General features: G+C 45.2%; 1 protein-coding gene and 1 long non-coding RNA gene across 2 annotated transcripts in view; one reads left to right on the forward strand and one right to left on the reverse strand.

The window, feature by feature from the left end:
- MYO5B (myosin VB) overlaps window positions 1–17,520 on the reverse strand; it is a 307,859-nt gene extending 290,339 nt beyond the window's left edge. Inside the window, exon 1 of the mRNA XM_080973376.1 lies at window positions 17,079–17,520. Coding sequence (XP_080829502.1) covers window positions 17,079–17,105 — 27 coding nt within the window. The 5' untranslated portion in view covers window positions 17,106–17,520. The remainder of the gene's footprint in view (window positions 1–17,078) is intronic.
- Window positions 17,521–20,008: 2,488 nt separating this feature from the next.
- The window catches only part of LOC308458791, a 59,771-nt gene continuing 55,457 nt past the window's right edge, over window positions 20,009–24,322 (forward strand). Inside the window, exon 1 of the long non-coding RNA XR_013977666.1 lies at window positions 20,009–20,091. This is a non-coding gene — a long non-coding RNA (uncharacterized lncRNA). The remainder of the gene's footprint in view (window positions 20,092–24,322) is intronic.

A 24,322-nucleotide genomic window follows, 5' to 3' on the forward strand; every position in this document is an offset into this window, starting at 1 on the left:
AAGTCATCCTTCCGTTCTTTTGTAAACAGAATAAAGCAAAGGCAATTTAAACTAGAGCTCAGGAAATCGCTTTTAAAAGATTGGATTTCACCATTTAAAATTGTGGAACCCCCCTTCGACAGCAGGAGAAGGGGGGGATCTTTTTGGACTGTTTTAAGTGACTTTAAAGTGAAGTAACTTTCCTCCGTCCTGATCCTGGAGCGGGCTGTCAGGACTGACGTGTGAAGTTCATTAACCAAAGACAAGTGTTTTTGACAGATGGCTAAAAGAAGAGAAACCTAGTGATTCCACTGTTCCCTTTCGCATTTTAAAGGATTATATATGGACAAAGTATCTTAAAAAAGGAAACTTTGTTGCAAGAATAAATAGAAGTCTTCCCCCTAGGGGGAGTCTGTGAAATTGTAACTGTGAAACTATAACTAACTCCAGGGAGTCGACAGCTGTTACAGATTACAACTGTGGGAACAAGTATCTGACCTTGTAGGACAATGTATTCAGAAGCCTTGTTGTATGCTCTCTATAAAACAAACGATCTACTGGAACAATTACACGAGAAGGTGAATTGGATGGCGACTTCGACTAGAAATTTTGAACAGGCAGTGGGAAACTTTGAACAGACAGTGGGAAAATATGTGGAGCCCACTCAGGATTTAAATCAGGAGTGTGTCTTGACAGAACAGGAGTTTTTGACATTAAATCAGGAGTGTGTTTTGACAGAACAGGCCCAACAGGAATATGATTTTTTGGATTTGACAAATGAACTTGGGAAAAGCCATATCTGGAAAGGAAAAGTTTGGCTTGGTTTGGAAATGGGGGGCTGGATTGACCCCCCCCTATGCTGGGATGTTTGGACTTTTCAAATATGGCAACGGGCCGTGAGATGTTTGGGACTGTGCGGGCTCTCAATTTTGGAAGGCCTTTGAAACATGCTTTTAAATACTACATGGAATTCCTTGTTGAACATGGAAAGGGGGCTGATCTGTTGAGAAGGGTTAAAAACATTGTTAAGCTGGAGTTACCACGAGCAGGAGACAAGGGAAAATACAGTTACAAATATGAAGAAGAGCCGCGGAAGGGTCATGGAAGAGACTTGAGGGCCTCGGACATAAGGTTGCCAGGTTAATGGGCTAGATTGACAGGAATATGGACTGACAAAACCCGGAACCAGGAGGAAGGGACGCTGGATGAAGACTGGATCTGTTTATACCTCTTTTTTCAACCATTAGAACTGTTTTATAAAATTGATGAATGATGGGAAAATGTTGGAATGAAATTACTTGGCTTTAGCAAAGATGTTCAAAGAATTATGAAAGAATATTATGATCATGAGAAGTTGGTAAGGATAAGATTTAAGTTTTAAGTTTTAAGGTTTATTTTATTATAGAAAGATAAGGTCAAGGATTTGCTGGGATAATTAATAACTAGGATACAAAGAAAGGGAGGAGGAGGAGGTCTAGGAAAGAAGGTAATGACAGTTAAGGATTTGAAAATAATGAATTTGTTTTTAAATGTTTTTAACGTTTTGTGATTTTTGCATTCTTCTTTTTTTCTTTTTTTCTGTCATTTTTTCTCATTTGGAATTTTTTTGTATATGGTGGGAAGGGGTTGGGTTTTTTTCTTTCCTTTTTTTCTATTTTGGCAATTATTTTTATCCTTTGTACTCTCTTCTGCTTATATTTTATTCTTTCTCTTTTTTGTAACATTTTGAAAATCTCAATAAATATCTTTTAAAAAAAACAAAACAGAAATCCTCTTAACCTCTCCAGGCAGACACATCTGGAGAAGAACCTCAGAGGATGATCTCAGCTCCAAATTTATTCTGGAGAAGGCGCTTCTATCAACCTTGGTTTGGGCTGCCCCAAACGGTATGGTTCATCACACAAGTTTCCCAAAAATTCATATTTTTGTACAGATTCTTTGGTTGGAGAACTGCACAGCAAAATCCAGAGAAGCACAAATTTTGAAAGGTCACTGTGTTTCAGTTCGCATATTGTTTTTGTAAGCGCCGCTTCTAGCGAACCAGAGCAGCGCACGGAAACACCGTTTACCTTCCCGCTGGAGCAATACCAATTTATCTACTTGCACTTTGACATGCTTTCGAACTGCTAGGTTGGCAGGAGCAGGGACTGAGCAACGGGAGCTCACCCGGTCGCGGGGATTCAAACCGCTGACCTTCTGATTGGCAAGTCCTAGGCTCTGTGGTTTAACCCACAGCGCCACCCGCGTACAACAAGGGGACTGGCCCTAATATGTGAGCCCCAAAGCTCTTGCAGCTTCAGTGTGTGTCCTTGGAAACAGAAGCAGACATGAGTTTAATGTATTTACATTCCTCACATACTCAATTCTCTCCCCCCCCCCCCAGCCCCAGTAAAACCACTTTCCTGGGATACGCCTATCTTAGACAGAGGTACCTTTTGATGTTTTTGAAAGCTATCACAGAGCGAACGCTTCCTTGCCTGGAGGCTTAACCAAGAAAGCAATTAACAATGCTAGTATTTCAAATACCGTTGATGATCATGTAAACAAACCAGAGATTCAAGCAGGCAAAACCTTTCCTGACAGATGGAGCACTGCTTCCTAATATCATACCCTCCACTGCTCAGCAGAAGAAGGCAGGGCAATCTGTTTAAATGTTGCATAAAGAAAGTAAAATAAAAGTAAAGGACCCCTGGACAGTTAAGTCCAGACAAAGGCAACTATGGGGTTGCGGCGCTCATCTCGCTTTCAGGCCAAGGGAGCCGGTGTTTGTCCACAGACAGCTTTCCGGGACATGTGGCCAGCAGGATTAAACCACTTCTGGCACAATGGAACACAGTGGCGGAAACCAGAGTGCACGGAAACGCCGTTTACCTTCCCGCCGCAGCTGTACCTATTTATCTACTTGCACTGGTGTGCTTTCGAACTGCTAGGTTGGCAGAAGCTGGGACAGAGCAACAGGAGCTCACTCACAGGGATTCGAACTGCCAACCTTACGATCAGCAAGCCCAAGAGGGTCAGTGGTTGAGACCACAGTGCCACCCGCTCATAAAGAAGAGGTTCACTGGATGGACAAAAGCAAGCCCAAGTGAAGGTTCTTAATAGCATCTTTGGCCAATAAATTCCCACCCACCCCCCTCTCTGGATGGAGCACAAAGAGATGTGTATAATGTTGGCTATATACCAAACCTGTCACTGGGAGCCTCCTTGGTTGCATCCATCATTGCACATTTTGTGCCATGCCACAAAGGCCTAGGTTTCTCAGATAGCTTTCGGCAATAACCAGTTAATTGCCTTTGCTGCTACCGTTCTGTCTTTTGCTTTTAGTTCTCTTTTAATCACGTTTTCAGTTTGTTTTACTTGTGTTCAACCAGCATGGCCAACTCCCCCCTTTCCCTCCCCCCCCAAAAAAGTCTATCTCTCTAGATATTGGCACTAAATCACAATTCATAGCCTTCAGATTCTCTGCAATTTTAACCGGAAGCAGAATAGAACCATTTCCAAAACTAGAGAGTGCATAAAAGGTCCCACTTTTTTCACAATGGCAAAGCAATTCTTCCTGCCGTGCTATAACTTAAAACGTCTGGGGCCTGGGCCTGAAGTGTCTCCCATTAACCTTCTCCCTAGTCCTAGAGCAACTAGCTGTTAGTTCAGGTCTCCTATACTTCTTCCTGATTGAGTAAGCAATGAATAAGTGAGCTATAGTGGTCCAGGCTCACCTTGCGTAAACTCTTCAGCTCTTTCCACTGAATCATCACCTGCAACAACCTGGACCAATCACCTGGTGCAGGTGTTCAAAGGAACACTAGCCACTGTGAGATGACAAGTGCTGAACGCTTGAGTGTAACGCCTCTATGTTATGATTTTGAAGGATCTTTGGTGGGTCAATAAGCAAAGAGCTCTCCAATTTCCCAGAGCATTTTCGGAACAACTTCTTAGTGAGTTATGCGAAGCATTTTCTTGTTGATTCATTGCTCAGAGGCAGCAAAGAATGACCTGTTGAGCCGGTCTTTTGTCTTCTTCTGCTTGGATCAATCCCCAGCAACTTAGCAATCAGGCCAAGTCAACAGGAGTGAGGAACCGTTTCGCGATTACCAGCTCAACATTCAGTACTGCAGTGATCAGATTAAAGATATGTGGTGGCTGCATTTATGGTGGGAGGGATTGTTCAAGGAAAACAGCGGGGTTGCTAAATGCCCCTAAAATAAAGGGGAAATCCCCCTCCCTCCTTTAATAGTCAGCTAAAGCTGAACATTTTCATTTAGCTTTATTATTATTAATCCTAACCAGGGCTTTTTTTCAGCCAGAACTCACCAGAACTCAGTTCTGGCACCTCTCAGGTAGGCACCATTGCCATTATTAGAGAACAAGGGAGGTGTTCATGGTGAGTTCCGGCACTTCTTTTTCTAGAAAAATAGCACTAATCCTAACTACAATTTCCAGGGGGTTGCAGGCATGTTAGGGACAGAGGTGTCTGCATCTGCAGAAAGGGCCAGAAACTCTTTAAAGAAAGGGGAATTGCAGTGTGCTGCAAAACACATCCCATGCGTAGAGAAGGTTCCATGTTCATAGCATTTCCAGAGGATCTTAGCAGCCCTGCTGGGAAAAACTCTTCCCTGAAACTTTTTAGAGAGCTGCTTCCCCTTGGGGCAAACAATGGGACAGATGAGCCAATGGTCTAGATGTAAGGTGTGATCATGAGCTCAGTAGTCACCACCCTTGAGAGGCACCAGTTGGGAACAAAGAGCACTGGCCTAGATGAACCAATATGCCATGTTTTATAGGACAAGTTTATACAGCAGACCCGTGTTATGTACTGAAGTTCTCACCCTGGGCCAGCAGGGGGATACTGTAGATAGTTCAGGTCCACATATACAAATAAGAGATCGAAAGTGACGTTCACTGATTGGATAGTTACAGAAAGTTGTTACAGTTACGTTGTACTGAAGCTCTATATAAGCAGGCTGGCTGAACCCTTCAGTTCAGTTCTGTTCTGGCCTGTGAATAAACAAGAGCTGTTTGAAGAATCGCTGTGTCGTCTGATATGTTCACCCACAACTTAACAGCCCGGGTTCAACTGCGGGCATCTCAGGGACTAAGAGGATCCCAGAAAGCACGGCAAGTTAAGATCTCTGGGGAATCATTGTCAGTCAGTCAGAAGAGACAACCCTGGACTAGATGAATTAATGGTCCGACTCAGACCTTTTGTTTGTACATAGTGCCTGATCAAGAAGAAGAAGAAGAAGAGTTTGGATTTGATATCCCGCTTTATCACTACCTGAAGGAGTCTCAGAATGGCTAACAATCTCCTTTCCTTTCCTCCCCCACAACAAACACTCTGTGAGGTGAGTGGGGCTGAGAGACTTCAGAGAAGTGTGACTAGCCCAAGGTCACCCAGCAGCTGCATATGGAGGAGCAGAGACACAAACCCAGTTCATCAGATTACGAGTCCACCGCTCTTAACCACTACACCACTGGTGGAATTGCAGCAAGACTCCTCTCATAGGCACGAAAAGCACAGCTGTCAAGGTGTGCGTCTGTGTTTGTTGTCAAGTGGATGGGCAGCCCTGGAAGCAAACTTTTCAAAAGCTGGTCTGAACTTGCTCTGGGTTGCTTTCAGTGCCTGCAGTGGTCAAAATGTCATCCTTTCAAAAAGCCATCAATGGTAAAAAGTGATGCTTGTCACTTGCTGCTGCTCACCATTAAAACCAAGGCCAGGACTGGAAGGGACCAAACAAGCAATTTCTCACACTGTTCTGAAAATGCAGAAAACCCTGCTTATTACAGCATATCGTGTCAGCATCGCCCTTTGAGCCAATGCCACCAACTGGACTCATCCACTTCAGCCCCGACTGGGCTAGGCGAGCTGGGTAGCACTTCCAGAGACCACCTTCTGCATAGGAACAGGTCAAAGTGCTGTGGACTCACAGCTTAGAGTTGCGAACACCGGATTCACTTCCACAAGAAGACAGTCGTCGCACAGCAGAGTATAGCAGAGTACAGCAGAGCATAAACGACTCGGAGAGCAGCTCTGTAGAATATCTTCTTTATTCTATCTACAACTATAATACACAACTATATACAGAGCTAAATGAGGTCTAAACGAAAAGTGCTGAACTGCACTGAGTGTCTGCAACTGCTCTTAGCAGCAACCTTATCTATACACACGATCTCTCTCTAACACTCAGTCTCTCTCTCTCCGACACTTTGATGTGAGGCTGGAGCGGAATAAGTAGAGAGCAGAAACCGCCCCCTCCTCTCTGGAGAATCAGCAGAGAACATCAGCAGATTCTTGGATATGGGAGGGGTGAAATCTCCTCATATCGCTATCTTTAGATGCAGGAGTTCAATGTGAGAGACAGGTAAGGAGAAATCCCAGAGAGTAAAGAGGATGCAAGAAGAGATGGATGAACCCAGGTGAGAGCTGGGGGAGGGCATACTTTCATCTGTGGGGGATGAAAGTTAAGATGGATGGGTGGATAAAAATCAATGATTTTTTTAAAAAAATAATAATTAAAAATGTATTTTTTAAAAATTTTAATTGGATTTTTAAAATAAAATGCTTTTGGAGGAAAAATCTTTCTAAAGATAGTTTTCTATTTGAGTTACATTATAGCCCAAAGGCTATTCATCAGGAAATAAGGATTCTTCATGTGTGCTAAAACTCAGTCTAAGTTTGTTTGTTTTTAAAATTGTTTAACCACATCAGTTAACAAACATGGATACATATGCTATAATGTTATTGTTTTAGTTAAATAAATTGTTTAAATTGTTAATAAGGAGATGAGTGTTTTTCTCTTTCCAATAACGTACAGCAGAAAAGTTGTCCAAATATAAACAGTTAACTTATCACAATAATGTCATAATTGGTGGTCTATGTATTTCTAATAGTAATTTTTGATATAACTGTAAAAACTACTCTAAAAAATTATTATTCCAAAAATGAAACCTTCATCTGGTTGTAAATATTAAGATCATACCAGCAAGAATGAGTCTTTCTGTAAAAAAAAAAGATTTAAATCAAGTCTTACTGACAAGTGATTTAAATCATAATTTCAATCATAACTTAAATTAAATCCACCCTGTGTAATGGAGGAGGGTATTGTACTTTCTTTTTCTGTTTCTTCCTTCTTTAGTCTATTATCTTTATTTCCTGTGGATTAGTTTGTTTCTTTTATTATGTCATAAAAACTTCAATAATTTCCACCCCATATAACCAGATGTAGGAGTCCAGGTAGATACACATCACTCTAACAGCAACCTGCTTAAATACTAGTAACTGTCTAGTTTATTTAATTATTACAGATGCTTATATCCTGCCTTTCACCCCAAAGTATGTATGTACACACACACACACACACACACACACACACACCATACAAACAGTATTTCAGATAAAGCCACAGTGCATGGATCACAATATGAATCTCAATAATATAAATTCCATGGCAGCAGAAACCAAATAAAACACATTAACCCTCATTGTTACACTTCACCAACAAATCGAGCAGGGGTCTTGAAGTTGTCCATCAACAGCACTGGACAGCAGGCTGATCCAGCACACAGAAATTTGCATCTATGCACATATATTAACATATGCAAATTTCACACAAATAAGCATCCTCTTCTGTGCTCCTTTTTGACACTTCATATGCAGCCACGCTAAAGAGAAGCAAAGGATACTGTTTACATCAGGGGTCAGCAAACGTTTTCAGCAGGGGGCCAGTTCACTGTCCCTCAGACCTTGTGGGGGCCCGGACTATATTTTTTTTTGGGGGGGGAATGAATTTCTATGCCCCACAAATAACCCAGAGATGCATTTAAAATAAAAGCACACATTCTACTCATGTAAAAACACCAGGCAGGCCCCACAAATAACCCAGAGATGCATTTAAAATAAAAGGACACATTCTACTCATGTAAAAACACGCTGATTCCCAGACCGTCCGCGGGCTGGATTTAGAAGGCGATTGGACCGGATCTGGCCCTCGGGCCTTAATTTGCCTATCCATGGTTTACATACAAAGGAAAGAATCAGCTTCTGGCCTCTTCATTCTGTTGGTTTAATTCCCTTCACAAAGAAAACTCCTCCTGAACATCAACATGCAAAGTCACCCACTCCAACAGAAAAAAAATAGAGAGCTTATTACATGTCTTTGCAGTTGATCATGCCTACAATTTCATATTCTCCAATTGGAGAATAGCCTCTACTAAAGGCGTCATGGATTTTGAAGAAGCACGAATGTAGGATGAAAGGAAGAAACGAGCTAAGAGGATGGCACGTTTGGCAAATCCTCATCAGGATCAACTCCCACCCAGAAACCTATATCCTCACTGTGGAAGGATGTGAGGATCCAGAATTGGCCTCCACAGTCATCTACAGACACTGTTAAGGCCATATTCATGGAAGACAATCTTACTTGGCCAAAAGATGCTTTAGAAGAGCAGCAGTGGTCCTCAAAATCTCAGTCAGAACAGTCCCCATTTGTTTCAAAAAGGTTTATTCTAGCAGGACACTGTTTCCAGCAAAATTGTATCCAGTCCGCATAAGCCTAGGGCTGTACATGATTAAGATACATATAATAGCTTAGATGAGACTGATAAGCACTTTGCATGTCTATGAAAACCTGCAGCTACTGCTATCGTTAGCTCATTAATGGTTCCACCCTAAAGGATAATGCAATGTTTAACAGACCTTGCTTGCAGAAAAGAATTTCTCAACACTAGTGCTTAAAATTAAGAAAAGGAAAGATGCAAAAGATATCATGAATATCATTAAGTTGCTTCTGCCAAGCTTGGCATAATCAGTTTAAGAAGCATCCAGAAAAATCAGCAAATGCAAATCAATTGCCCATAGCACCTCCCTTTCCTTTTGCCAACCACTTTTTCATTCACATAATTGTGGTGGTTCAACTGTGGAGCCCGGAGTCCTTATCTTCAAACCTTTCTTTGAAAGGATGTGGTGACTATTTATTACATGTAATTCCTGTTAAGTGTTTGTTAGGATGCTAGAGGCTAAGCAATCTTGAATGCACAAGTTAGAAACGTAGGGCTGAGATATAACAGGCAACCACACACCAAGAGTATGACATGGTTATTATTTTAACCAGACACTGAACGCTTGTACAAACAGATACAAATACACAGTAAAACTGCCACCAGTAGCCATTGGGTGAACAAAAACTATTATTTAAATCGTGGCTAGATTCTCATGATTGCAACATGCCAAAGTATAATTAAGCCCACAGTGAATTATCTTGTTTTGTTTTGTTCATAGATGTCAGATCTAAATTAAAATATCCTAGGCCACATCCACACCAGATATTTGTAGCACTCTTATGTTACTTTAACAGCCATGGCTTACCCTAAGGAATCCTGGGATCTGTAGTTTGTTAAGGGCACTGGCCTCACAGAGCAACAATTGCCAGCAACCCTACCAGACTACATTTCCCATAATTCTCCATGACTTGTTAAAGCGGTATAACAGTGCTTCAAATGCATGAAGTAGTAGGTGATCATAGAATAAATGTAGCTCTATAAAGCCTTGGTTAATTTACTAAAGTAAGTATTTTCCTAAAACCATCTTACTTGCATTTCAAAGGGTGGAAAAGAGCCATGCATAAACCCAATACAGCCAAAGCCCAATTAAAAAGTTTAATTACACATTTGCTATGCAGACACCTGGCACTCCAGGATAAAGCATTTGAAAGCTGATGGAAAACAAATACCCAACCCCTTGTAGTTTCTTTGGATCCATCCTTGCCCGGTGAGAGATCAGAGGGACTACATGGAGCATTGTTACATTGGCTTACTAGATGCAGGGAGCTTCAAACATGGGGCAATATTGCAAAACATTTCTGTCTAGAAATGGATGGCTTCTTTTCTGCAGAACAAGGCTGTTAGAAAGTCTTTTTGCCCTTCCAAATCTCAATTATATTGGGTTCTCCCAGACATTCCCTGGAGCCAACACCACGCTTCAGACCATGGGTCAGCAAACTAAGGCCCGTGGGCCAGATCAGGCCCAATTGCCTTCTAAATCTGGCCCACGGACGGTCCAGGAATCGCCACGTGGATCGCCAGCACACATGTTCTTTCCCTCTCCCTCACATGGCGGCGCCAGCGCCTCCTCCCTCCCTCCTCCTGGCTTCTCCCCGCCCTGCCTAGAGGAGGAACGGGGCTGGGCTTTGTTGCTGCCAGCCTGTCTCCGGAGCCCTTTTGTGCGCCGCTCATTGTCCCGCCGCTGCCGCCAGCCCCTGCTGCTCACAAGACACAGGAGCCGCAGTTGGCTGAGCACCCCTCTCGAGCGGCCGCCATTTAAGGCAGCCCCTCTCCGGAGCCCTTTTGCACACCGCTCATCATTCCTCCATGCTGTCCCCCCCCCCCAAAATATAGTCCAGTCCCCCACAAGGTCTGAGGGACAGCGGTCCGGCCTGCTGAAAAAGTCTGAGGACCCCTGCTTCAGACCTAGCCAATGCTGACCCTATTTTGCAACGAGTAAGAATTTGGGGAGCAAAACCTGCCCAGTCATATGCTCGGCAAGCAAGGCAGCTGCTGGTAGCACGTACCTGTACGACATGCATAATCAGAAACACATCTTTGCTGAATGCACGCAGCACCAGTTTACACTCAAAGCACAGCACATGGATCTGCCCACTCTTTTGTGTCCCTTTGGGAAACAAATGATGGTTTTTCACCTGACATAATGGGCTAAGCCAGTGGGCAGGCATCCCTTGCGGTTCTTCCAGAGAAGATGCCCAGAGGCTAGCCTGTGGATATAAAGCAACAGGAATTGACAGACAGCCCAAATAATATGATGCTCATCTCAGGTTCTGCATCAGTTCAAGGAATCTGAACGAAACTCAGGGTTGTTGTTTTTTTGCGCAAGGCAGGTACCAAAGCTCAGCTTCTAGCCTAAACCTTAAAACCAACCGGGGGGGTTGAAGCATGCAGTACATCCCCTTGAATAATATTCTGCAAAGGATCCCATGTCGGGATCCAATGCACAATACAATACAATACCACACTTGGAACATCCTCAAGAACCACACCTGTTTCTTTTTTTCTGGGACTTTCATTTTACAGAGAGGTTGTCCTCTTCTGTTTATTATGCTACTCAACTTCTGCAACCCAAAGGAGCTCCCTTGAACTTGCCCAACTTGCTTCTCGCTGGGTAAGCTTTAAGACAGAAAGGAACACTTCTCGGTTTAGCTGACATCGCCTCGTGAGAAAAAAAAATCTCATCCCCCCCCAGAGATTCCCACGGGAAACTGGCATTGATAAGAAAGAGCAGAATGGAAGGGGGACATCTGTTGTTTGGAAAGGCAACAGCTGATAGGCACACTGGAATGCAGACCTTGCCACAGAATATCTCAACTTTAAATTGAAGGTTACCTTCCTTGCTCTCTTTACCCTGACCCGGTGCTGTGTCTTTAAGAAGCAACACAAAACTGACAGGTGTTGTGTGAGATAGCAAGCCTCAGCACAGAGGGAAAACAAGATATTCCTCAAACAACAGGGATGTCTGGGACAGTGGAAAAAAGGCAGGTATCTGAGCTGTTCTATTGGTTAATCTCCATTTAATCATTTTATACAACAGAATATGTGCATTTTGTGTGTGTGTGTGTGTGTGTGTAAGCTCTGTTTTGAAGATACAAAAAGGAAAGACAGTCGAAGTTTTTGCTTGCAAGGCACCTTAAATGCTGGCAAATTATCTTTCCTTCCCCAGTTCGTGGCCCGTAAATCCCAACTCTACTGCCAGGTAGTTTCTCTTGCACTCAGTACTGACTTTATAAATAGCGATGAGGTAAGGAGAGGTTTCCCAGGAAGCTCATGATCTCACCTGCCACACCCTGTGTGGAAAGCAGGCAACCCACAGCACCAGGAACAAGGGACCGTCAACCATTTCCCAACACAATTAGCTCAGCTAGCAAGCGGAACAAACCCCAGTCACCTTCTTTGCTTCGTTAAGCAGCAAACAAACAAAAGCAGGGAGACTAAGGGATGGAACAAACTAGTCTTTATTTTAGGGCAGGGCTGACTAGCACCAACGCTCCTTTCTCAACTTAGAAAAAGGGTCACTGCTCCTAAACTTCTCAGGTGGCACACGATTCTCTGGGCACCTCTCCCAGTTTCTCTTCTCCCTGCCCACCCGACTTGCCCCTTTTGCCACCACGGCCAACCTTTAGCTCAGCTCCAATCCAGTTCAACTGCCGCAAGCCAAACCAAAGCAGGAATGGCCAGCTCTTTCCCTCCAAAAGTCAACGCAATCGTTTGTGGTTAGCTGTCACTTTTCTCTTGTGGCAAAGGTAAGGCTTCTGGGTATTTAACATATGCATAACAGGTAGAAGAAGAAGAAGAAAAATCAACAAGCGATGTTTCCCCTCGCTGCTATACTTCCATAGCAGAAAGAACTGCCTCTGTTGGATTTCCACCTGTAGCGCTGCAGCTAAAGACATAGGAGCTCTAACAGAAGAAAAACAAAAGTTAGCAAGCCTATCTGGGGTCGTTTCTGGGAGAACCCAGGCATTTGCAAGCACTGAATGTACCTGCCCTAGAGTGTGTCTGGGAATCTGCAAAGTACTCATTTCCTTACAACTTAGGCAACTTTAGACTCTGGACTTCATGAACTTACCTCCCCGCCCCCTGCTCTTAAGACGGTAACGTATGCTATTTTAGTTTTGTAAAGTGATGAGCCCTCCTCCTGCTCATTCTACCTGGTACAGCCCCAGACTTTTGCCCTCTAAATCCTGCTGCGGGTCTAACCCCGCTAAGAAATCAATCACATGTTTCTTAGCAAAGACACAGTGTAAGCGAACCTACTCCTCATCCAACAAATTCCAGAAGGTAGCCATACTTGCACAGCAAAACTAAGGAGGGCTGCAATGCTAAACACATTCATTAGGGCAGCCTTCGTCAAACCAGTGCCCTCCAAATGTAATCCAAAACATCTGGAGAACATCTGGAGAGCACCAGCTTGGTGAAGGCTATACTAAGGCATAACCCCTACTGAACACAATGGGACATACCTCTGGGTAACCTTACTCAGGATTGCACTGTCTGGGTTTTTTTTGCCCCTTTACAGGCTAGCAGATGGACTGCAGCATAAGTTTTCATGGACTGGAGTCGACTTTGAGACATACAAAAGGTCACCCCCCATTGGCACTTGACAGATACATAGGTACACACATAGAGACAGAAAAAAACTCCGTAAAACAGCGATGCTGAAAGATGATGGTGCAGGAGGTACAGCCTGCGACATTTTTTATGCAAAACTCAGATAAACACAAGATAAAAATACTGACTGCCATATTGAAATATGAAATGTCCTATTTCCATCTCTGCTAATTTAGCAACTGTAGTGGAACCGAACCCTGGTCTGGGTTTTTAAATTCTAAATATCCATGTGCGCGTGGACATGCGAGATAATATATGCATCTGTCAACAGAGAATGTTATTTCAGGCATCTAGTCCAGGGGCTGTCAACCTTCTTAAGCCTGTGAGCACATATGGATTGTTAAGCAAGGGCCACAGAGGCCAATACTTCTGGGTCACTTCTTTGCTGCCTCTCCTCCCCACACATCTCAGACAAAGTGTACACAAGACGCGTCATTTTTTCCCAAGTGATCTGGGTAGAACTAACCTTTTGGAAAAACCTACAGACCTAAAAGAGGAAGTGGGAAAGAGCATCACTCTTCCAACTTCCTCCTCCTCCAAAAAAAGCTCCGAGTACTTGTCAAGGGAGAAAAAAAAGTTACCATCATCTCCAACTCCTGATAAAGCAAGGGGGGCACACCTGGAAGTTTGTAGGCACCAGGGGAAGACCTCAAGAACGCTACTGCACCAAAAGGCACCACATTTGGTGACCCCCTGATGTAGCCCATAAGCATCCACAACAACCCCAAGGACCAAATCTGCACTTTATGTCAGAATTCCATGGCTGGGGCTCCGAAGGTAATTTTCTTCCCCAAACAGCACCCACAATACGGAGGTGATACAAATCTGAGTCATGGCATCACTTCCCTGTCAGTCCTTCTGCCCACATGTTAAAATGTATAACCTCTCAGGTGAGGTGCCTCAGGAGGAAATAAAACATCCAGGGGAAAAAGCTGAGGCATATAGGGCTTGCCAGGTAGAAGCGTTAAGAGAATTCTTAAGAAAACCACATTTGGTCCTGTTGCAATAGGGAAGGGGACGTGGAACGACCTGCTGTATCAGTGATCTTAAGGGCAAATGCTTGTTCTGCAGATTATATAATAATAATAATTTATTATTTATACCCCGCCCATCTGGCTGGGTTTCCCCAGCCACTCTGGGCGGCTTCCAACCGAATATTAAAAACAATACAGCATCAGACATTAAACATTTCCCTAAACAGGGCCGCCTTCAGTTGTCTTTTAAAAGTAAAGTAGTTGTTTATTGCCTTGACATCTGCTGGGAGGGCGTTCCACAGGGCAGGTGCCACTACCGAGAAGGCTGTCTGCCTGGTTCCCTGTAACCTCACTTTTCACAGCGAGGGAACCTCCAGAAGGCCCTTGGAGCTGGACCTCAGTGTCCGGGCAGAATGATGGGGGTGGAGATGCTCCTTCAGGTATACAAGACCGAGGCAGTTTAGGGCTTTAAAGGTCAGCACCAACACTTTGAATTGTGCTCGGAAACGTACTGGGAGCCAATGAAGATCTTATGACAAACTGAGCAGCCCTAAAGCCAGCATTTGCCAACCTGGCACCCTGCAGCTGTTTTACACTACAACTCCCATGAGTTGGCTGGGGCTGATGGGAGTTGTAGTCCAAAATGGCTGGAGGGCAAATGGATAGGAAAATCTGCCCTAAGGAATGAAGGTAAAATAGGTACAAGCAAAGAATGCTCACTAATAATACTGGGGTTTGGAAAGGGGGGGGGGATCCTTTCTACCTCCAAATAGGGCTGTGTCAGACCCAGAACCAAAACCCCATTGCCAGGTCTTCCCCTTAAGGACATTTTATTCAGGTGCAAATCACACCCCTCCCACTGTGGCAGCTCCCTTCTGCCAAAAAGAAAAGATGAAGCATTTAAAGCACATTCCCCACCTCACCCCCAAAGAACCCTGGGAATTGTAGTTTGGTAAGAGTGTTAGGAAGTGCAGCTCTGTGAAGAAGGAAACTACAGTTCTCAGGATTTGGGGGGGTTAAATGTATGTAAGGGACGTGAGTGGCGCTGTGGGTTAAATCACAGAGCCTAGGACTTGCCGATCAGAAGGTCAGCGGTTCGAATCCCTGCGACGGGGTGAGCTCCCATTGCTCGGTCCCTGCTCCTGTCAAGCTAGCAGTTTGAAAGCACATCAAAAAGTGCAAGTAGATAAATAGGTACCACTCTGGCGGGAAGGTAAACGGTGTTTCCGTGCGCTGCTCTGGTTCGCCAGAAGCGGCTTAGTCATGCTGGCCACATGATCTGGAAGCTGTATGCTGGCTCCCTCGGCCAATAAAGCGAGATGAGCGCCGCAACCCCAGAGTCAGGCACAACTGGACCTAATGGTCAGGGGTCCCTTTACCTTTAAATGTATGGTATATATGCACCCACACAGAAAGTATGGGGGGATATCAGTTTTCTGACCCCAAGAAAAGAACCAGAATTAAAATGTGTAATGCTGAATGTAAACGAGGAAGATTCCTTATGCTTCAAAGGGCTTGATATTTATATCAAGGCTGCCATCCTAACCCCACTTACTTGAGAGCAAGACCCATTTACTTCAGTGGGACTTACTTCTGAGTAGATATGGTTAGGGTTTAGTTTTATGGCACTGTTAGCAACCCCAGCACAGGAAAGAGAAAGGAGAGCATCTCTACAGGTATTCAGAGTGAGAAGTGGCAAAAGGTTCTCAATATCAGGGCAGAATATTTTTTTTTGTGAGTTTCCTTTCCTTTCTCATGGGCTGCAGCCACCCAGGGCTTTCAGGAAAAGGAGGAAGTAAAACTGGCTCAGGTAGCAGCAGGAGAACAGGTGGAGGTGGAAGAGGAGGAGAGCTCCCAGCTAAGTCACTCAACAACTGCAGCTGCCTCCTAGCAACAAAAAGTTTCACCTGCCTTTAAAAAAACAACACAGCAACAGCAAGCAGCCACTTAATCCTAAAACAGGGAAAATTGGAAAACAGGGAAAGAGTCTTACTTGAGGGGAAAGAGGCACAAGAAGGTGGCTCCACACACAGAGGGCTGGGTTTGGATCTGCAAGATCCGGGTGCGAGTACTGCCTTTCCCTATTACATCTGAGGTTCGGGGTTCTCCAATACAAAACAACAACCCTGTGAGGTTGAGCCGGATTAACGACTGCAAGATCCGACTCTGAGCTCCATCTCTCCCCATTACATTTCACGCTCAAGGGCTCTCCAGCTTTATCCTCACAACAAACCCATGATGGGGCCAAAGAGAGGGCAACCAGCTGTGTCCTTTGAACCCAAGGCCAGTTATTACTCTACACCGGCCCCTCTATCAAGTGACTCGTTTGGCCTTTAGCATCACACACACAGCCTCAGCCTCCTATATGGAGTCAGTGTTGGTGCAGTGGCGTCCGACTAGGACCTGGGAGGTCGGGGTTCAAATCCCCAATTAGCCACGAAGTTCACGAAGGTGGCTGTGGGCCAGTCACCGCCTTCTCCCAGCCTAACCTACCTCACAGGGTTGTTGTAGGGGTTAAAACGAGGAGGAGGGGCTGGGTGAACCACTTAGGACACCTTGAGCTCCTGGGAGAAAAGGGAGGGCTGTAAACGCAGTAAAAAAAAAACCTATTATTATTATTATTGTTATTGTTATTATTAAGAGAGGAAACGTGAACAACTGCCTTTCCAGCGTTGCAAACGCAATCAAGCCGAAGAGCGTTCGAGACGTTCACTGCAGGGTCAAAATACAGAGTAATGAGAAAAGAAAGGAAAAAATAAGGATTTGCTGCGGGGAGCGAACCGCAGAGCGCAAAGAAGTCAGGTGCAGAGAAGGATAACGAGACTCCGAGGAGAGAGAAAAAGTAGCCAAAACAACTGGGGGGGGGGGGAGGCAGGAAGGTAGCCTTGGCCTGGGAGCCCCCCGTGAGGGTGGCTGGCTTAAACCCCCCCGACCCCCCCACCGCTGCCGCCTTACCCTGCTATACAGCTCCGTCACCGACATCTCCTCGCCCGGGAAGCCTGATGGCGCAAAGCGAAGCCGGCGGCGCGTCCGCGACGCATCCACACGCGCAGCCGCCTGCAAAAATCCCAAAGTCCGGAGCGGCGGCGAAAGTCCAGCGGGGGCTTACGGGGAGGGCTCGGGCCACATGGCGGGCGGGCAGGCGAGCAGCGGCCGGAGCGGGAACGGAGAGGGAGGCGCGACCTTTGCCCGGCCTGCCTCGGCGCGCCGCGGCTGAAGTTGGAGACGAAATGCCCGGAGAGGGAGCGAGGGAGGAAGGGAGGCGGAAGGTGCGCGGAGCGAGGGGGAAAGAAACAGCCCTGCTGCCCGGCCAGGCGGGGCTGGGCGGCCGCTCCCTCCTCAGGTATGGGAGGAGCAGTTCGGCGGCCGGCCGGTTCCGCTTTCCCTCCCCTACCTGGCGGCGCTTCGCGTCGGAGCTGCGCGCTTGGGGAACCCTTTGCGCACAAGACCCGGCCGCCAGCGCACACGACGGGATCGCCCTCTGCCGGCCGCCGGGCGAACTTCCCAACCCGGAATAATAATAATAATAATAATAATAAAAAATAATATTTATACCCCGTCCATCTGGCTGGCTGGGTCCCCCCAGCCACTCTGGGTGGCTTCCAACAAAACACTAAAATACAATAACCTATTAAACATTAAAAGCTTCCCTAAACAGGGCTGCCTTCAGATGTCTTCTAAAAATTTGGTAGTTATTTTTCTTTTTGACATCTGGTGGGAGGGCGTTCCACAGGGAGGGTGCCACTACCGAGAAGGCCCTCTGCCTGGTTCCCTGTAACTTGGCTTCTCGCAGCGAGGGAACCGCCAGAAGGCCCTCGGCGCTGGACCTCAGTGTCCAGGCAGAACGGACATGATCACAAACATACACCCCCAATACACAAAAACCTGTGGGCAGGGGGTACGACTTTTATTAATGTTTTAGTTTTTTATTTCCCGCTCCTCCCAGCATTCCCAATGCAGGCACCTTTGCTGCTGACGGGACTGGCAACTTCGCCTGCTCTGAATTTGGTTTTTTTTGCAAGTGTGTTTTGGCTGGATTGAATTGGGCTGCATCTGATAAAACAACGCTGTGATGTGATGTATTGTCACTCACTGTAATGATTAATTATATCAGACCCTCCCAGTGCCCCTATTTTTCAGGATCAAGTTCCTGTTTAGAGAAGCCATTCAGGTTTCTGGATTTGATCCCGGAATGTCCCACTTCTGCTTAGCATGGCCAAACGTGGCCCTCCAGCTGTTTTGGGACTACAGTTCCCATCATCCCTGACCACTGGTCCTGTTAGCTAGGGATGGTGGGAGTTGTAGTCCTAAAACAGCTGGCGGGCCAAGTTTGGCCATGCCTGTGGGGTGTCCCTATTTTCACTGGAGAAATGTTGGAGGGTTATGGAGTTATCCAACCCCCAAGCAGCCTGAAGGCAATCCCGTATAGGGAAGGGTTTTTTAAAAAAAAGTTCAAATATATGTTGGAAGCTGCCCAGAGTGGCTGGGGCAAACCAGTCAGATGTGTAGGGTATAAATAGTAAAATTATCATTATGGAATAGGACGCTCCTCTTTTCATCGGAGAAATGTTGGAGGGTATGTTTTCATATTGAGACTTTTACCAAAGTTTTTCATTATTCGGTATTTTTATTTAAATAAATTTTAAGCCACTTTACAGGCCCATTTTTTCCGATGCTAGAATATTAACCACAGTTTACAAATTGCAAACTAGAAAATGTCAAAAAGCCAACAACTCTGAGCAAGAATTAACTGACCCTTTAAAACATTGTTCAGCCCAGCTTTGGGACCAGGGGGAGAGAAACAAACTATAAAATGCAAAAGCCAGCATTTAAAAACCAACAGCAACAATGCAGTAACGTTCTATTTTTGTTTTTCTAGATCTGTGGGTGCTAAAGGAGGGGAATCTTTTTTCCAGCAAACCTGGCTGCTGCAGTATTAGAGTCCATGCTATTAAACCTGCATTTTGCTGAGGCTTGGGAGGAAATCTGTTTGAGGGTTTGTAGGAAGTTGGGATCAAATTTCATGTTGGTTAATACTGCAGTTAAGCGAAGGGTGTCCTGAAAACCAGGTCTGCACATTTGGCAAAATCCTGAAGTGATGGTAAAGTGAACATTTCAGACAGGCTACAGGGGAGAGATGCTTTTTAAAAATGCTCCCCATATAAAAAACAGATATAATAAAAAAGCACACTCAATGAGCATAGAGGAAGTGGGAATTCTAGCACAGTCTGCGCCCTGCCGTACTAGTTTTTTGCTTGTCAGAAGATTTGTTTAACTTACTTATGTGGCCTTTTAAAGTATCTTTTCAAAATGGGAGCCTTAAAGATTTGTATTCCTTCTCCCAACTTCACTCTGAAGTGGTACCATTCATACTACTCAGATTTAATAAACAGTATGTGTTTGTAGCAGGGTGTGTGTGTTATTGGTTTGTTTTCAGTTTTATTGTGTATTTTGTGTTCTCATTTTGTATTTTTATGTTGTGAACCGCCCTGTGATCCTCGGATGAAGCACAGTATTCCAAATTAATTAATTAGTGTTAGAATTTAATTAGAACTGGTATGTTAGAACTGGGAGACAGCCAGACCCAAAGGTGTATGAGGGTATTAGAATATTGTAAGAATTGTGGTGGACTCAGTGATAAGTCCCTGTTATTAGCTAATGTGAAGACTAATTTAGTCAGACAGGCTTTCTTAGTTGCCGCACAAAACCAGGCAGGAATGTGATCTAGATGTAGAATTATAGTATCTGAAATATACTCGGAGTCGAGCGTGGATTTCATGTTCCTTATTCAGCTCATAGTAGTGAGGAATGAAAGTTCCCCCAAAATATCTGCTTTATATACATTATTTACACAATGGGCCGCACGTGATTGCATTCTGAATCCTATTGTTCTAGGACCAATCAGACTGCTGCATTCTGAATCCTATTGTTCTAGGACCAATCAGACTGCTGCATTTTAGATCCTATTGTTCTAGGACCAATCAGACTGCTGCATTTGGATCCTATTCAGCTCAGTACATAACAACATTGTAGAATTGTAGAGTTGGAAGCAACCTCGAGTGTCATCTAGTCGAACCCCCTGCAATGCAGGAACATGCCAAAGATATGAGAGGTTGCTTTTGTTCCCCAATGAGAAGTATACCGTATTTTTCGCTCTATAAGACGCACCAGACCACAAGACGCACCTAGTTTTTGGAGGAGGAAAACAAGAAAAAAAATATTCTGACTCTCAGAAGCCAGAACAGCAAGAGGGATCGCTGCGCAGTGAAAGCAGCAATCCCTCTTGCTGTTCTGGCTTCTAGGCTAGCTGCGCAGTCTGCATTCGCTCCATAAGACGCACAAACATTTCCCCTTACTTTTTAGGAGGGAAAAAGTGACTCTTATAGAGCAAAAAATACGGTAATTTGCAGCTTCCTTAGAAAAGACTTTCTCAGAAAAGGCTGGTGTGTGATGTAACCTGCACACCAGTGTGGCTTCAGCGGTTGGTGATGCAAATGAATAAATCTCTAAGAACAAAGCTGGGCTGGTTTCCTATCTCCAGGATTTGCAAAGTAGGGGGCACAAAGTAGGAGGTCTACGGCTGCAGATGTAAAGATAGGGGAATGCAGATCATGGCACAAAAGTGAATCATAGAATCATCAAGTTGGAAAGGGCCCCAAGGGTCATAAAGTACAGCCCCCTGCAAAGCAGGAATCTCAACACACGGTCTCCCATCCAAGCTGAAACCATATTAGACCCTGCTTAGCTTTAAGCAGTTTTATTGCTGCAACAGTAAGAGGGCCATCTAAGTGAATAAACATCCCCACAGCATCTGTCAGTCAATTTTATACTTTAGTTATAACTGCCTTTTGATGTACATGAGGCATAGGCAAACTCAGCCCTCCAGATGTTTTGGGACTACAGCTCCCATCATCCCTGACCACTGGTCCTGTTAGCTAGGGATGATGGGAGTTGTAGTCCCAAAACATCTGGAGGGTTGAGTTTGCCTATGCCTGATGTACACCATGCTAATGACCAGTTGGTGACATTACAATAGAAAGCATTTTTTAAAATGTACATATGAGAAGTAATTCATTTTTTTCACTCTGTCCCAGAATGACTGCCATTTTGACCAGGTGACCCAGCATGGCAAATAATGCTGCCTGTCCACTTCTTCTGGAAAACATAGTGCAAATGCTGCTTAAGAATTAAACTGCAAACAATTCCATTTTTCTCTTGCCCTGCACAGCTGACATCTATTTTAAAAACCTGCCGAGGTTTAAAATAGGTAACTGGTTTTGCATACATGGGAAATGTTTACTGAATGTAAATTCGTACTACCCATTTTCCTTGATTAAATCAATATATTCCCACCCACTACACGGCTCTGCCTTCCACTAAAAAAAAAAAAAAAAGTTAACTACACTTGGAATTGGGGTGAGAAAATTAAGCCTATATTTAATGCTGAAGGCCGGACAGCAGAAAAGGTTTCCCCAAAGCACAGTGCAGTTATTTGCATGAAATATAGATTACAGCAAATACAGTGGTACCCCGCAAGACGAACGCCTCGCAAGACGGAAAACCCGCTAGACGAAAGGGTTTTCCGTTTTGGAGGCGCTTCGCAAAACGAATTTCCCTATGGGCTTGCTTCGCAAGACGACAGCCCATAGGGAAATCTCAGGGACAGCGGGGAAGCGCAGCGCGTCTTCCCCACTGTCCTCGGACCTCCTCCGAAGCCTGGCGGCGGGGTGGGGACACCTCCTCCCGCCGCCGCCGGGCTTCGGAAGGCTCCTCCGAAGCCAGGTGGTGGGGCGGGAACACCTCCACCCGCCGCCGGGCTTCGGAAGGCTCCTCCGAAGCCGGGCGGCGGGGCGGGAACACCTCCCGCTGCCGCCCGGCTTCGGAACGGTGCTCCGAAGCCGGGCGGGGGGGAGGGAACACCTCCTCCCGCCGCCCGGCTTCGGAACGGTGCTCCGAAGCCGGGCGGCGGGGCGGGAACACCTTCTGAAGGCGGGCGGGGGGCGAAAGTCTTTGCTCCCCCCTGCCTGCCTGTCCCGGAGGGCTTTTGAAGGCGGGGGGGGAGCAAAGACTTTCGCCCCCCGCCCGCTTTCAGAAGAGGTCCAGGACCTCTTCTGAAGGCTGGCGGGGGGCGAAAGTCTTTGTCCCCCCTGCCTGCCTTCCCAGGGGCTTTTAAATCGCCCCGGACAGCGGAGAAGTCCTCCGCTGTCCCGGGGCGATTTTAAAATGCCGCCCGCCAGCATTTTAAGATCGCCCGGACAGCGGAGAAGTCCTCCGCTGTCCCGGGGTTTTTTAAAATGCTGGGGGTGGGAAGAAAAGCCCTTGCCCCCCCCCCCAGCCTTCAGAAGAGGTCCGGGGACAGACTGTCCCCGGACCTGATCTGAAGGCGGTTTCCCTAGGAACGCATTAATTGATTTTCAATGCATTCCTATGGGAAACCGTGCATCGCAAGACGAAAAACTCGCAAGACGAAGAGACTTGCGGAACGAATTAATTTCGTCTTGCGAGGCACCACTGTACACTGTTTTAAAGGGAATTTCTAAAACTTTCAGTTAAGAGATTTTAAAATATTATAAATTTCTTGGAATGGTTGACATGCAGTTGTTTGTCTTCTGTATTATCCAGAGAAATATTCTGATGAATTGTGACCCCTGGCATTTTGGTTCAATCCGGGGCAAATCCTTTATCCTTATCCCAAGGTCTGATCCCATGCTTCAGTGGCAGACAGTGTGATGTAGGGGATAGCGCAGGCACAGGCAAAATCAGCCCTCCAGATGTTTTGGGACTACAGCTCCCATCACTCCCAGGACCAGTGGTCAGGGATGATGGGAACTGTAGTCTCAAAACTACTGGAGGGCCGAGTTTGCCTATGCCTGGGTTAGTGCATTGTACCAGGAAGGTCTGTATTCAAGTGTTCACTGATCCTATGAAGCTCATTGACTGGGCTTGGCCTCAGTCACCTTTCAACCTAATCTACTTCACAGGGCTGTTGTGATGATGACAAGGGGAAACTTTGTGCGTGCAGCTCTGAGCTCCCTAAAGGAAAGGGCAGAATTCAAGAACGATAGTTAAATAAATAACTCTTCTTTTAGAGAAACCTGAAGTCAATGACTCTTAACTGAAGTATACTGAATGAACCATAGCTTCAGAATAAATAAGAATAATGTTTTGTGTGCAAAAGGTTAAATCCCTAGAAATCTCAGGTTAGACTATGTACTGGGCAAAGTGTAAAGCAGTTATGCATGACATGAACACTTCTTTTTTTAAAGAAAATATCCACTGTTTTTACTGTTATTTATTAGTTGTCTTCTGTACAATCGTCTCAAGGCGATGTGCAATACAAACAGCAAAAAAAGTTAAAGACACACAGGTGGAATCTACACTCATATAAAGAACGCTTTGAGAATGCTTTAAAAAAGTTTTGAAACATATATTAAATTTGCCATCTAGTGTCACATTTGCATATTGCACTAAACGACACACTTAAATCATTTTATTTGCAGCTGTATGGCTGAGTCCACAGAAATACACAGCAGATACATTTAAAACAAAAGCCTATTCATGACAAAAACCTATCTGTCCAGCTCGGGAAGAACAAAGAGATTTTCAGTTGTTTCTGGAAAGTGCAGAAAGAAAGGGCACATGCTGTATCTCAGCAGCAATACTATGTTACAGAACAGGGGCCACCATATTCAAAGCCCCGCTCTGAGTTACTGTAGCTTCTGAGGACTTTGGAACTTGCAGGTAGGTATCAGATTCGCTATGTGCATTTTACATGTTAGAAATATATATAAATATGCGTTGCAGGGCTAGCCAAATCATAGCTCCCGGGTCATTCAGCGATATAAGCAATTAACCCCGCAGTTTGCAGTGAGCAGGAACTGACTAATTAAGGGATAATTCATCCAAATTCGCTCTGTGTTTGTGTGCGAGAGAGGGGGAAGTGGAGGGAGAGAGAGCATGAGAGCAATCAGTGTGTGTTTCAGGACAAATCTTGCGACAGGCTGATATTCCACAACTGAAGATGCAGCAAAGCAGAAAGCTGCATCTGTTGAATTTCTGGCTGCTGTGCAGCCAGGTGTTCTGAATTGGGGTGGGGAGGCCTGGCTCTCATAATGTTCTGCATGGCACATACAAAACTTACAAGGACAGCGACTGCATCCTAACTAGTTTCCTTCTGGCTTTACTGCTGACCCGCTGCA

This window comes from Podarcis pityusensis (genome assembly GCF_964106645.2).
Source record: "Podarcis pityusensis genome assembly, chromosome: 11".
Taxonomy (NCBI): Eukaryota; Metazoa; Chordata; class Lepidosauria; order Squamata; family Lacertidae; genus Podarcis; species Podarcis pityusensis.